The sequence below is a fragment of the Manis javanica genome, chromosome 10 (genome assembly GCF_040802235.1).
Source record: "Manis javanica isolate MJ-LG chromosome 10, MJ_LKY, whole genome shotgun sequence".
Taxonomy (NCBI): Eukaryota; Metazoa; Chordata; class Mammalia; order Pholidota; family Manidae; genus Manis; species Manis javanica.
In genome coordinates this window covers 47,125,976-47,138,949 of record NC_133165.1, presented here as the reverse complement: position 1 = coordinate 47,138,949, position 12,974 = coordinate 47,125,976, and the positions used below count along the sequence as shown (strand labels likewise).

Genomic DNA, 12,974 nt, shown 5'->3' with positions numbered 1-12,974 from the left:
CAGGTTTGGCTGGCTGTGCTGGTCTGGACAACTCCCTGCTCTGGGGAAACTGGGAGACCTGGCAGCTCTGTTCCCACCTTACATGATGGTCCCTGGAGCCTGCAGGTACTCTCCAGATCACTGCAGTCCCCACCAGCCCCTTTTGTCTCCCACACAGCCTGCTTTGTGGCCCTGCAGACACCTTAAGTTTGCACCCCTGAGATAGAGGCAGGTAACGCATGTGGAGGAGCAGCAGGGGATGGGGTAACAGTGCTGTGGGACCCAGTGGGGGTAGGGCTGCACCCCTGAGATATTCAGATCCCAGCTGCCTGGGCATGTAAAGAACTCTCTGGGGGCCCTGGGACTCAAGCCTCTGGCATCCAGTCAGGTAGTAGGCCCAGGCAGGGGCACCGGCGAAGCAGGCAGGACCTCTGCCCAAGGGGTCATGTGTCCCCATGTGCTGTACTGTGCAGGATTGTCCTTGGACCTCTGTGTGACATGTGGCATTGATGACACCACTTCCCAGGTTTCCAGCCTGTGGAGAGGTGCTCCACTCAAGCCCCAGGGCAGCCTTTGGTGGCCATATTTTGTGACGACGACAAAACTAAAAACAGCTGGTACATGCTTAACTCTCATGGGGCTGAGCGCTCTGTGTGTTTCATCACTGAAGGTGCGTATTGGGGTTAGACACTAAGACCCTACACTGGAGTGCCCTCCTCCCACAGCTGATGGGGAGCAATGGCCTGGGGTGTGGCTGGGGTTCAAGTCCGGGTGAGTGACTTTGCACCCAGTGCCTCCCTTTACACCCATAGCACCTGCCTCATGAGCAGCTTATGAGGGTAAGACACACCAGGTTCCAAGACTGCCCTCATTTTCCAGGTGTGCATACTGAGGCTTTCACAGAGAAAGTGCCCCTGGGCTGAGATGTGACTCCTGGCCTGCCAGCTCCAGGCCGGGCTTCTCACAGAGCAACAGGACTACCTCCCACCTGGCCCTCCCTGACTTGCTCAGCCTTCAGCCTCAGCTGGCTGGTCCACACAGGGCACCGGCCTTATAGCACCGATGGATGCCTCAGCTTCCTCTGCCACCTCCTGCCCCTGCTCTGTGACTCTCTCCATCACCGGCCTCCTTTCCCTAGCCCGCCCTGCCTGTACCTCCCACACTCACACTCAGCCTGGAAGTTCTGAGGGAGGCTCAGAAGGGTCCCAGGAAAGGGGGCTTTGGTGTCCCTACTCACCAGCCTGGCCTTGTGCCATGGAACTTCTCCCATGCAAAGGCCCCTTCCCACTCCCCAGGAGTCCCAGTGGCCCCCAACATCCTGGCCAGTCCTGGCAGCTGCCCTGTTCCTGCCAGGCCTCTGGCCATCAGCCCAGCCACTGGCTTCCCTTGAGGCAGAGGCTCAGACAGTGTCTGTCCAGGATGAAATGTGGCCCAAGAAGCAATTACCAGGGTATCATGGGCTGGGCCGTGCTGGGGTCAGGGCAGAAGTCCTTGCCATGATATCCTGTCTGTCCATGCAGTAAATCCCCTCGCAGATGAGACTGGTCTCTCCTCATGACTCACGGTCCCCGGCCAGGCTGGGTTTGTCCGCAGTCCCAACTGCAGGACTGTCTGGGGTGCCACAGGGCCATTGTTTGCTGCCCTTGGCTGAGGTGTGAGGGAGCCCAGCTCCAGCCCCCAGGCTGCATGCCCCTGGGCCACTGCTCCCTGGCTGGGGGCAGGAGCTTTTCTAACTCTTCCACTTTTCCTGAGCCCTGTATGACCTGCAGTGCCCCTGGTGGCCCTCGCGTTCCCCACACCCCACCGGCACCGCTTCTCTCATCCCAGAGCCATGGCAGCCAAAGCCCCACCATTGCCCGCCAGGACCTGCTGCAGCCCCTCTCTAGTCACCCTGCCTCTGCCCCGCGCCCAGTCTTCCAGGCCTCCCATCCACCCATCCAGGAGGAACTTTCTAAATGTATAGCTGATATGTCCACCTCTTAAAACCCTCCCAGGGGGCCTTCCTGGTAAAAGTCAAACTCCTTGCCATACCCACAAGACCCCACACACTGACCCCAGGTGACCACTTGGCAGCAGGCCTCATGCCCTCAACCCAAATGCTAAGCTCTGCCCTGTCCTAGTGCCACACACAACCACCCAGTAATCATCTCGGCCCCAGGGCCCTTGCATGTGCTGCAGCTTCAGCCCACACTGCCTCACCCACCTGCTCCCCTCCGTCCCTGCTGCAATGGCCCTTCCTCTGAGGACCTGCCCTCACCTCTCCAGTCTAAATCGGGTCTTACCTTGGTTCAACTGCATGGCTCTTCTTACAGTCTGAAGTAGTATTTTCTTGTTAGAATTATTGGAGTAATTGCTGTCTCCTCCCTGGAACACATGCTCCATGAAGGAGAGGATGGCACCTTTCTGGTTCCTGTGGCAGCATCAGTTCACACTGAGTACCTGGCATGCAGAAGCCCCTCAGTAAATAGTTCTAGAATGAATGAGACCCAGACAGCTCAGTGGTGGCCTTGGGATGTGAACTAAGTCAGCAGCCCTTGCTGCTTTTCTCCATCCTCACTTCCTCCAAGCAAGGGGTCGGCACCCTGGTGGCATGGCTCCTCCGGTGGGATGGGGCCCCCCCAGCATGCCTTGTCCTCAGGCCTGGCTGCTGCAGATGAATGCCCATGAATCAAGTTGACATTTCCATTACCTGAGGGAGACAAGTGTGTAGCTCAGATGGGTTGGCTTTGGTGGGGGAGGCAGGCATGACTACTTATCACAGCCACCAGCCAAAGAGGGAAGTCAGCCCGTGGGTGACTTCCTGAGGCCTGGGCCGGCCCATGAGCACTCAGCCAGGGAAGCACCATGGCCCCAAGGGCCCTCTACACCTGGGGGTAGGGGGTGGCCTGGGAAAACAAGAGGGCAGAGCTCCACTTCAGGGCACCAACCATGGGCAGGCGCAGGCATAGAGATGTATGTGTCCAGGGCTGGCATGTGCACCCTGAGTGTGTGTCCAGGGCCAACAGGAGCACACGGGGACGGATGAGCGCTGAGTTGACATGGGTAGCATGTGTGTGCATACAAAGCACCAACTCGTGCCTGTACAGTGTTCAGGTCAGCATGTGGACACAGAGACACTGGGTGCCAGTGCCCAGGGCAGAAATGTCTGTGTAAGAACTACTCCAGGCTGTGGGTGAGGCCAGCCTAAGGGGGTCAAGACTGAAAGGCTCACAGAACATGCCCACTCCATGCAGATGTCTGCAGGGGTGGGAGGAGGGGCCTTAGCTTCCTCATCTCGGTGTATGTGCTCACCCAGGCACCCCGGCCTTCAAACCAGGTGGTCCTCCCTCCTCCCAGATTGGGGCAGATGGTGACATTTGCTCCCTGCATGATGACCCCTCCCATTGATTCTCAGTTGGGACTCATTGGCATCAATCACCTGGCCTGCCTGGAAGTGCTTCCTTTTATCTAACCAGCAGCCTTCTTGCTACAGGCTCACTGAGACTGAAAGACAGTTAGTTCTCAGCCCCTGCCCAGCTGGTGCCAAGTAGGGGACAGCAGTACTTGAAGCCTGAGTGGCCCTGTGGGCCTCCACCTCCTTCCCATCCTTCCCTGGCCTGTGCAGAGGGTAAGAATGGCTCTTCCTTGAGGCATCCACATAGCATGATCACGTACCACTTGCACAATCATTTATTTAACATTTTTCTTTACGCCAACTCTTTTTTACTTATATGCCTATTTTGGTTTCATCCTAAGTGATAACATCTGTGAAATCATGGCACTGATGTGCCTGTTATACATTTTGTCCTAATACACATTTACATAAACACAACTATTAAAATAGATTAAAATTTTGCCCATATATCAACTAGAATCATCACCTGAACCTCTATGGCCCACTTGCCAGCTTTAGAGGAACCTGGGTGGAAATTAAGAGCTTCAAGGTGCCTGGTGCCCTGGGCCAGACTCCGGTTGGACAGCTCCCTGCGTAGCGCCTCTGCCGGCTTTCTTCCTTCCCAGGGGCCAAAGCCCAAACCCCTTGTCCTGACACCTGAGGCCTTTGTAATGGGCCCAATCTCTCTGCCAGATCCATTCCACCTGCTCTATACATCAGGTTTGTGAGTTTTACTGAATGAAGGGAAAATGGATTAATGAATCATGCACTTGATTAATCAATGCATAAATGGATGAATGAGCACACATCTTCACCTGGTGTCCTCTGGCACCCGAGGTTACAGTAACTCGGGAGTCATCATATCCTTCCCTTCCTCCCACACCAGTGCACCCCAAGCCTGTCGAGTTCGCCTCCAGACTAGCACCTGAATCTGCCCTCAGTGTCCCTCCCAGGGCTACTTTGCTGAACCCAGCCACTCTCTTCTCTCCCTTGGAGTGCGGGAAGGTGAGAGAGATAGCCAACCCTAGTTTCAGCTCATAGCACCGTAGTCCTCCCAGAATTCACAGCTGGGTGTTTCCTGTTCTCGTGCACCCCTGCTGCCACTGGCCCTGGGATAAAGTCTGAGTTCCCCAAGGAGGCTTCCAGTCCCTCCAGCCTGGCCCCACTGACCTCTGGAGCCTGATCTCTCACCACACTTGGCTGCCCTCCCTGCTCTTCACACCTGCCATCTGGACTATTAGAGTGCCTATAATGTTCCCAGCTTTCTTCCCATCTACAACCCTGCCTGCCTGACATCTCAACAACCTTCATGTCTTGGCTTGAATGTCATTTTTCCAAAGAAGCCTCCCCTGACCACCACTAACCCCCCAGCAGGTGCTGCCTTTGGGCCCCCACAGCCCCCAAATTGCCCTCATTGAGATAACAGCGAACATCAACAGAGCATTTACTATGTGCCAGGCTCTGTTCTAAATGCTTCACGTACAATAGCCCATTTAACCCTCAGATTAGCTGTAAGAGGTAGGTATAATGATTATCCCCATGTGCCCATGGGGATGAGGCACAGAGAGGTCAGGTAACTTGCCCAAGGTCTCAAGAGCAGGAGCTGGAATCTGAACCCAGGCTGCCTGGCCCCAGAGTCAGGCACCACAGCATTTCCCACATTGTACTATAGTCATCTGTCCAGTTATCTGTCCTGCCCTCGCAGGATGGTTTAATATCCCATCTCAAGTGCCTACCACAGTGCTTGGCACACAATAGGGACACAATGCATTATATCATTGGATAGATGGATACACACATGGATGCTTGAATAATGAGGATGGGTAATGCATGAAAGGATGATGGATGGATGTCTGATACAAGGAAGGATGACAACTGAAGGGTGGATGGTGGCTGGATGAATGGATGAATGGATGGATGGATGGGTGGATGATGAATGGATGATGGATGATGGATGGATGGATGGATGGATGGATGGACGATGGAGGGATGGATGGATGATGGAGGGATGGATGGATGATGGATGAGTGGATGATGGATTTATGGAAGAATTAAAAAGAGTATTCTCTACTTGAGGGAAAACTAGAAACCTTTCTGGGAAGGGATGAGGCCTCTTGGAGTCAGGAGTCCAGATTCAAACCCCAGCTCTGCCATTGACTTGCTGTGTGATCTTGGGCACATTACTTCATCTCTGTGAACCCCATGTTTATGGTAGGGATCTGTTTCCCCAGGCATCTAAACCCTAGGATTTAATGTAAAGGTGGCTCTAGACACAGGGTAAAGGGTCCCCATGGGGGTCATGGTGCCTTAGGGCCCAGGTGTGAGGGCCTGTCTCTCTGCAACCAAAGCAGCCTGCCAGCCCAGCTCCATCCTAACCCTGCCCCCCAAGACCCAGCCTCGGCTCTAGGCTCCCCCTCTACACACCTCAGTGCCTGGCCCTGGCACCAGCACCACCCCCAGGGCTGTATCACCTGCAGGATCCTTGAGGACCCAATAGGGCGGGGCCCCGAGGGAGCAGCCCCAGCCTGGAGAGCCACTGGCCTCCACACACAGCACAAGAGCAGGTTAGGTTCAACAAGGATTTATTGAGCCCTTGCTGTGTGCCCACTGTGTGTCCCCCACCACAGTGCTGGGGCCTTGTCCCTTCTTCAGGGCCCCCACTCCCTGCCCCGAGCAGGGCCCTGCGCCACTGGGCACCTCCTGAACCTCCTGGCTGGCTCGTGGGTCCCCAGGCTTTCGGTGGCTGATGTCTGTCTTTCCTGGCATCCCCACTGCCCCCAGAAGGGCTCTGCATGTGATGGTGGTGAGAACTAGAAGGTGCTGTCCCAAAGTCCCTTTGTGCAGCCCTGTGTATTCCCTCGGGCCACCCTGGTCCCTGTTCCAGGAGCCTGAGACCCAGGCTACAGGCCTGTTGTGTCCCACACAGGTCAGCTGAGTTCACAGCACACAGGCCAGGCTTCTGGGGGTGCCAACCAGTGGTCCTGTCGCAGGGGCTGGGGCCAACGATGGCCTGAGGTCTGGGGGTCAGGCCGGGCCTCAGTCACACCCAGTGCCCCAGGACCCAGCACTGGCGGTTCAGCTCTGGCACCTCCTGGGCAGAGCTCCGGGGCCAGGAATCTCCCATGCGTGGCTGGTGTCCTGCCAAGAGACACAGTGGTCAGCACTGACAGCTGCATTTCTCCACCTCACCCTAGCGGCCCACAGCCCCACCTGCACAGGCATTACCCACCTCTAGCTTCCAGGCCTGTCACCTGCCCTCAAATACTCCTACCCACCCACCTAGCAACCCACACCCAGCTCACCACCTGGTCCCAGCTTTCCCTCCATCTCCTGTACACCTAGCTCTCTACCTCATCCCATGTACCCCTCATCCACCCATCTCCCCACCAGTCCACCAGTACCTAGAGAAACATGTGCCCGTATCCACTGCCATCCACTCACCACCCCACCAGGACACCCACTGCTCCACTCACACACTCTTCCTACCCACAGCTCTCCCACAACCCCCAAAGCCGCTCATGCACCTCCCAGCCCAGCACGCCAGCACACCCACATTGTGTCTCTGCCCTCCTGCCACTCCATTAACACAGCTTCTTACACATGCATCTCCCCATAACCCAAGCCATCCACTCATCTACCCACCAGTCCACCGCCTACTCACCTGCTTCCCAACCTGCTCATACCCACTAACTCACCAAGCGTCCAGCCCCCATGCATCTGCCCCCCAACCCTCCTGCCTGCCCCCTAACACACCAACACACCCTCCCAGCAACCCACCTGGGCCCTGCTCACCCGCCGCCCTCACTCACCCACCACATGGAGCCATCTGCCCAGTCAGGCAGTCTCCCCACCCCCTGTCCACCTTCCTTCTCCGTTTGCCTACTCATACCCTCAGTCCGCCATCCCGTCTCTCACCTGCCCACCCATCTACTCACCCACCCAGGCCAGCCGTCATGTAGCCACCTCCCCACTGCCCATCCACCTGCCAAGTTAGGCTTCCCTGTGCCTCGGCACCACCATGGGCTCGAGGAGCTGCGGGAGGGTCAGAAGGAGAGCAAGTGTAGATGGCCGCAGCCGGTGCTTCCTGGACCCCAGGGACAATGAGAGCGTTGGTGCACCCACAGCCAACTCTGGGCAGTGCCCAGACCCAGACAGGGGCAGGGACTGTCCCCCTCCTGCCACTGCCACATCTCCTGACAGCCTCGGAAGCTCGCTCCCTGCCTTGGTGTGAGCGTCTCCTGAAAGTCTTTCTGACACGTCAGGACCATGTACCCACTGTGAACTGAACCCTCAGGGACCAGCCCACATCACCCCTCCTGCAAGAAACCCACTGGCATCTTCTCCCCTGCCCTCTGGGTCTTCCTCATTTGGAGCACCCAGTCCGTATGGCATGCCCCAGCTGTGCCCCTATTAGACTGAGAGCCCAGGAGAGTGATGGCTCAGCTCCTGGCAGATGTTCCTTAGTGGAAAGCAGGGCAGTGAGCTGGCGTGGTGGAAGGGCTGGAGGGCAAAGGAGAAAACGCAGTGACTGACCTTTTATATTCCCTATGCCCTACTAGATTCCAGTTTCACAAACCTGCGAGGCAGCTACCACCCATTTTACAGATGAGGAAACAAGACTCAGAAAGGATGAGCAGCCACCTTAGGGTTCACAGCTATGACGGAGCTGAATCAAATCAATTTCTCCCTGATTCCAAACTTCTACATTAAATTTGTTCCATGCTGTTTTGTTTCCCTACTCTGAACTCTAATGGAAGGTCAGACAGGCTTTTTACCACAGGCCCCTTGAGGTGCAAATTCCCACTGAAGCCAAGCTCCTGCTTGCCCATCACCAAGGACAGGCAGTTCATTACTCTTCTTTCAGCCCCAAAGCAGCTTTGATTGTTGGGAGAGTCTTTCTAATGACAGAGGCTGGAAAGCAACTGGCAAGATGGAGATGGTTGTGCCAACAGTAGTGGGGAGGCACATTTTTTTTTTCCTTTGGCTTTTTTTTTCCTGTTTTTAATATTCTTTAAAGTTGGCACTTTGCTAATTTTACTAGTATTCTTAAAATGGTTGGAAAACATTTGGCAAACATTCTGGAATTGTTTGGCCTCAGAAAAAACATTTGTTTGGGCCCCAGTCACTGAAACAGTTGCATTCCTTGGAAATGCTTGCTGCCAAGATATAGGTGTTTGGGATTTTTTTTTCTTTTAATCTAGAAGCAAATATTTGGTGCACAGAAAGGTCTGATTGTTTTTCTGAATGAATATTTAGAAGTGATTGTAGCTGTTCTTACCATTGCCAACAGGCAGAGAACCATGGAGAGTTTATTAGAACAGAGAGAAAGAGATCGTGTACTTTTAAGGGAAAAGGCCACAACCCCTGTCCTTCCTTGAGTTAAACTCAGGCTCCTTGTCTCCTGGATGTGGAGGACAAGTTGAGGCCTTGGGGCCCTCCTTTCCTCACCAGCCTCCCACAAGGGGCTTGGGCCCCAGAGCCGATTACAGTGGGTGTGGGGGCTCTGTCCTCCCCATCCCTGAGGAGCGCCCCACCCATCACCATGACTCCCTGCTCACATCCCTTTTCCTGGTCCCTTTACTATGGGGTCAGTGACCAGCCAGAGGAAAAAAAAAAACAGCACCTTATACTATATAGATTGGGGAGTCCCACCTCAAAATGTCTATTGGGCCCAAGGAAATGACATAAATGGCTGAAGTGGCCAGAAGCAGCCATTCCTCAGCTCTGGCCAATTATTGCCAAAGGAAATGTGGGCTCAGTTCTTCCAAAAAGTTCAGAGATCTGAAAATTAGGATTTCAAAATAAAATCTCCTGGTTTTTAAATGATGACAACTAAGACTTCTAAAACATTTTAAGCAATCTGTAGCCTAGAAGCATCTCTCAGGCTGGACTCCTCCCACAGGAGACCATTTCTGACCTCTGACTCTTTCCCAGCCTGATGTTTGTTGTGCGGCTCTGCCTCATGGATTTGCACATTCTGGTGCCTTCACTGGGGGCCCTTCCCCACTGTTCTCTGGCTGTTGAGCCCCTCACTTCTCCTTTAAATGCTCCCTCCTCTGGTGAGCATTCGAGGCCTCCCAAGCCGAGGCCCTGCTCCCCCCACCCTGTGACCCTGCAGCGCCCTGCGTGCCCCCCTCTGCCCCACGCCATGCTTGTCGTTTCCTGCGTGTTGGGCTGACCTCCGCAACTAGGCTGGGGATTCGGTGCCGGGAGGGACTGGGGACCGGGTCTGCTTCATCCTGGAGCCCTCAGCCCCCGGCACCTGGCCAGGCACAGAGCATGTCCTGAACTGACTTCTTATAACAAATGAAGAGACCACAGAGGAAGTGCATGGACTGATCCCTAAGCTTGGAGGGTGAACTCCACCCACCCCTCCTGCTCTGACATCCTGTCCATTATGGGAGGCTCTTCGCTCAGCCTCTCCCTCTTTGGGGCCAGGGGAAAAAACTGTACTTAGAGGCTATCAGGGGTTCACATCCAGTCTCTACCACTTACAACCTGCATGAACTTTTTCAAAGTGGTTTGGCTTTTGACAAGTGACTTCACCTCTCTGAGCCTGCAAGTGGAAGCAAGTTACAAAAGGCCCAGCAGGCCCAGCAAACCACCTGCTGCAAGTTCTTCATTATCAGACCTCAGATAGATGGGAAAATGACAAATCCAGAGGGCAGCTAAATTCAGCAACCTCTTTTTACAGATGGGGAAGCTGAGGCCCATGTGTGGGAAGAGATCTGCCCAAGGTCCCTCTCACCGGGTTGGCAGCAAGCACTATGTTTCAAATTCCCTTGGAACCTCCCAGGCTTACAAAATATGTGGCCCCATAGGAGATTCTCATGAGATCTCTCTTCCCTTTTTAATCCAAATGGCAAAACATAAACATATTTAATATTCAGTCTCCTCCAGCTCTAATTTCTCAATCCTTCAGTGAGGAATTAATCTCCAAGTCACCAGGCTCTGCAGAGATCAGCTCTCGGCGCTGCTGAATTGTACGAAATCACACCCGTGGATCCACAATGGATTCACTGGGCTGGAAGGGCCCTTCATGAAAGACCAAGAATGCCAATGCCCAAAGATGTGCAGATGGGGACTGGAGGCACTTGGAGGGGAAGGACTTGTCTGAGCTGATAATGGAGTTAGTGGGCTGGTGAGGCCTTGGGGTGGCTGGCTGGCTGGCAGTGGCATTCCTGACCCACAGCAGCCCAGCCTGGGACGGAAGAGCCAGCTGGACCCCACCACCTGCTGTCCAAAGTGCGGAAGGCCTGCCTTCAGGGCTTGTGGACCCATTCAGACCCTACTGTCTGGCTACCCAGCTTTGAGCCCTTACCTCTAGAAAGAGGTGGGATGTGGAGAGTGATGAAGAAATGAACCAAGGTTGGCACTGAGGCTGGCTTTGGAGACCCTCAGCTCGTGACACCATCAAATCCCTCTTCTATTGCCTAAAATATCACAACTTCAGCAAAGGCATCCTGACAGCCTGTCCAAGTCACCTGCCCTGTAAATCTATGCCCCAAGGTGCTTCAAGAACTCCATCATAGTTGGTAACATCCCATTTCTGCTAAAGGCTTATGTAATGTGAGGACTGGCTCTGCTTTTACTCATGGGGTGTCCCCAGCACCTAGGACACTTCCAGGCACAAAGCTGACAGTGTAGCTCTGTTAATGAATAAACAGTGAAGATTCAGGAAGAAGAGCATGTTTGCGTGGGATCCATGTGGAGGGGAAAGATGGTTTGCTCGGCTACCCTGGGGGAGGGCCTCTCAGGAGATGGGATGAGGACCCTTCCCTTCTCTTTTTGTCTGTCTTCTGTGAGCTCAGTGTTCTGGACCATAACACTCTCTTTGCCTCTCCCCCACACTTGGGATCGGGCTGTCCAAGTAACCTGCCACCCTCCCTAGAGCCATTGATCCCTTCATTTCCTTGTTAAACATTTGTTGAGCACCTACTATGTGTCAGCCTCTGTACTGGGTGCTGGATCTGCAGACACAAATGCGAGGCAGACCTGCCCTCTGGGTGGCTCACGTCTAATGAGGGAGTTAGACACGCATATGAAGAGGCGTGCCAGGGCCATTCACTGTGCCCCACGCCCACTGGCTCATTTAATCCCCAGAAATATGAGTTAGGTGCTGTTACTATGCCCATTTTACAGAAGAGGCAACTGAAGTCCAAATAGGTTAAGTCTCTGGTCCAAGGTCTGACTGCTGGGATTTTAGTTCCTGGGCCCCACCTCAAACCAAAGGCTGGGCTTGTAACCACCATAAAATTCTGCCTTATAGACATGAGCACCAGGACAGGAAAATGTGGAGCTGAACATGACCATCTCTGCAGGGGGTGAGGAAGGGACTGGTTTTCCTTCCCAGACAATTGACATGGACTTTGAAAGTGCTGCAATGCTCACAATTCCACTAGTAGGGTTTGTTTTTTCACCAAGTGGAGGAAGATCCAGATCATTTCAGGCAGAAGGAACATGGTGTGAAATAGGTTCTTGGCAGGTAAATGAGGTTTTCAGGAGGTGTGAAAAACCTTCCATGTTGGTGGCTGAAGAGCAGGACACACGGAGCTAGAGGCAAGGAGGGGAGGGCTGTGGTTGCAAAAGCTGCTGGGTGCCAGGGCTCAAAGGTCCAGCAGCCCCCCTCAGAGGTACAGGACTCATCCTATACTTGGAGTTTCTGCCTTATCAACAATTTACCTGATGCAGATTCCTGGGCCCTGCCCAAACCCAGGAAATGGAATCTCCAGGGAAATCTGTATGTTAACAACTGCCCACAAGTGTTTCAGAGGATCAGGTCTGATTGGAGGAGCACTGCTTTGGGCAAAACCGGGCATAAAAATGAATAATAATGGCATAGCTTTAGCTTGGAGTCTCCCAGACCTGTGACCCAGGACAAATGACTTTGTTTCTGGTAACCCATGTATCTCAGCCGTAAAATGGAAATACCGGAATGAGGGCTAAGTGAGCTAAATCATTCCCCAGAAATATACTGATAACCAGCTACATGCGAGGCACCAGAGCTGGCCCGCAATTCATGACATTTCCATTCTATCAAGGGAGAATTAGCAAAGGACTCTGAGAGGGATGAGAAGTTGAGAGAAAAATGACACAGAAACGAGCTGACAAAAGCAGGCCTCTATGGGAATGTGAGAGAGGGGTTGGCACAGCGCCTGACACCCCGGGGATGCCATCACAGGAAGTTTGGAGCCAGGAGGGGTTGGGGACAGGATCAAGTTTGTGTTTTAGGAGACTGGAGTGCAGGGAAATTGGCCTTAGAAGCAATCATTTCCATCCAGAAGCTGCTGAATAGTTAAGTAAGCGACAGAAGGCAGGCTCATACCTGCAGCAGCTCCAGAGAACAGGTATTGGCCCAGTGGAGGGCTGCTCAGAATGTGATCTGTGGAACAGCAGAAGCAGCCCCACTGGGAACTTGTTAGGAATGCAGACTCTCAGGCCCCACCCAGCCCTCCTGAGCCAGAAACTCAGATGGGCTTGGCAACCAACATTTTAAAGAGCCCTCCAGGCAATCCTGATGTTAATGTTGGCTTGGATTTCTCAACCACCAGCTCCAGGTTCTCAGATATCCCCAAGCTGCATGCCTGTCTGTGTGCCCAGCAAGTTGGCATTGATATTTATT

At 53.9% G+C, this 12,974-nt stretch overlaps 1 protein-coding gene across 5 annotated transcripts in view; it reads right to left on the bottom strand.

The window, feature by feature from the left end:
• Nucleotides 1-5,917: 5,917 nt before the first annotated feature.
• GSG1L (GSG1 like) overlaps nucleotides 5,918-12,974 on the bottom strand; it is a 224,499-nt gene continuing 217,442 nt past the window's right edge. For all 5 annotated transcript variants that reach the window (XM_073215366.1, XM_073215364.1, XM_073215365.1 and 2 more), the window contains one exon: nucleotides 5,918-6,490. In XM_073215366.1, the coding sequence (XP_073071467.1) occupies nucleotides 6,393-6,490 (98 nt within the window). In that variant the 3' untranslated portion in view covers nucleotides 5,918-6,392. The remainder of the gene's footprint in view (nucleotides 6,491-12,974) is intronic.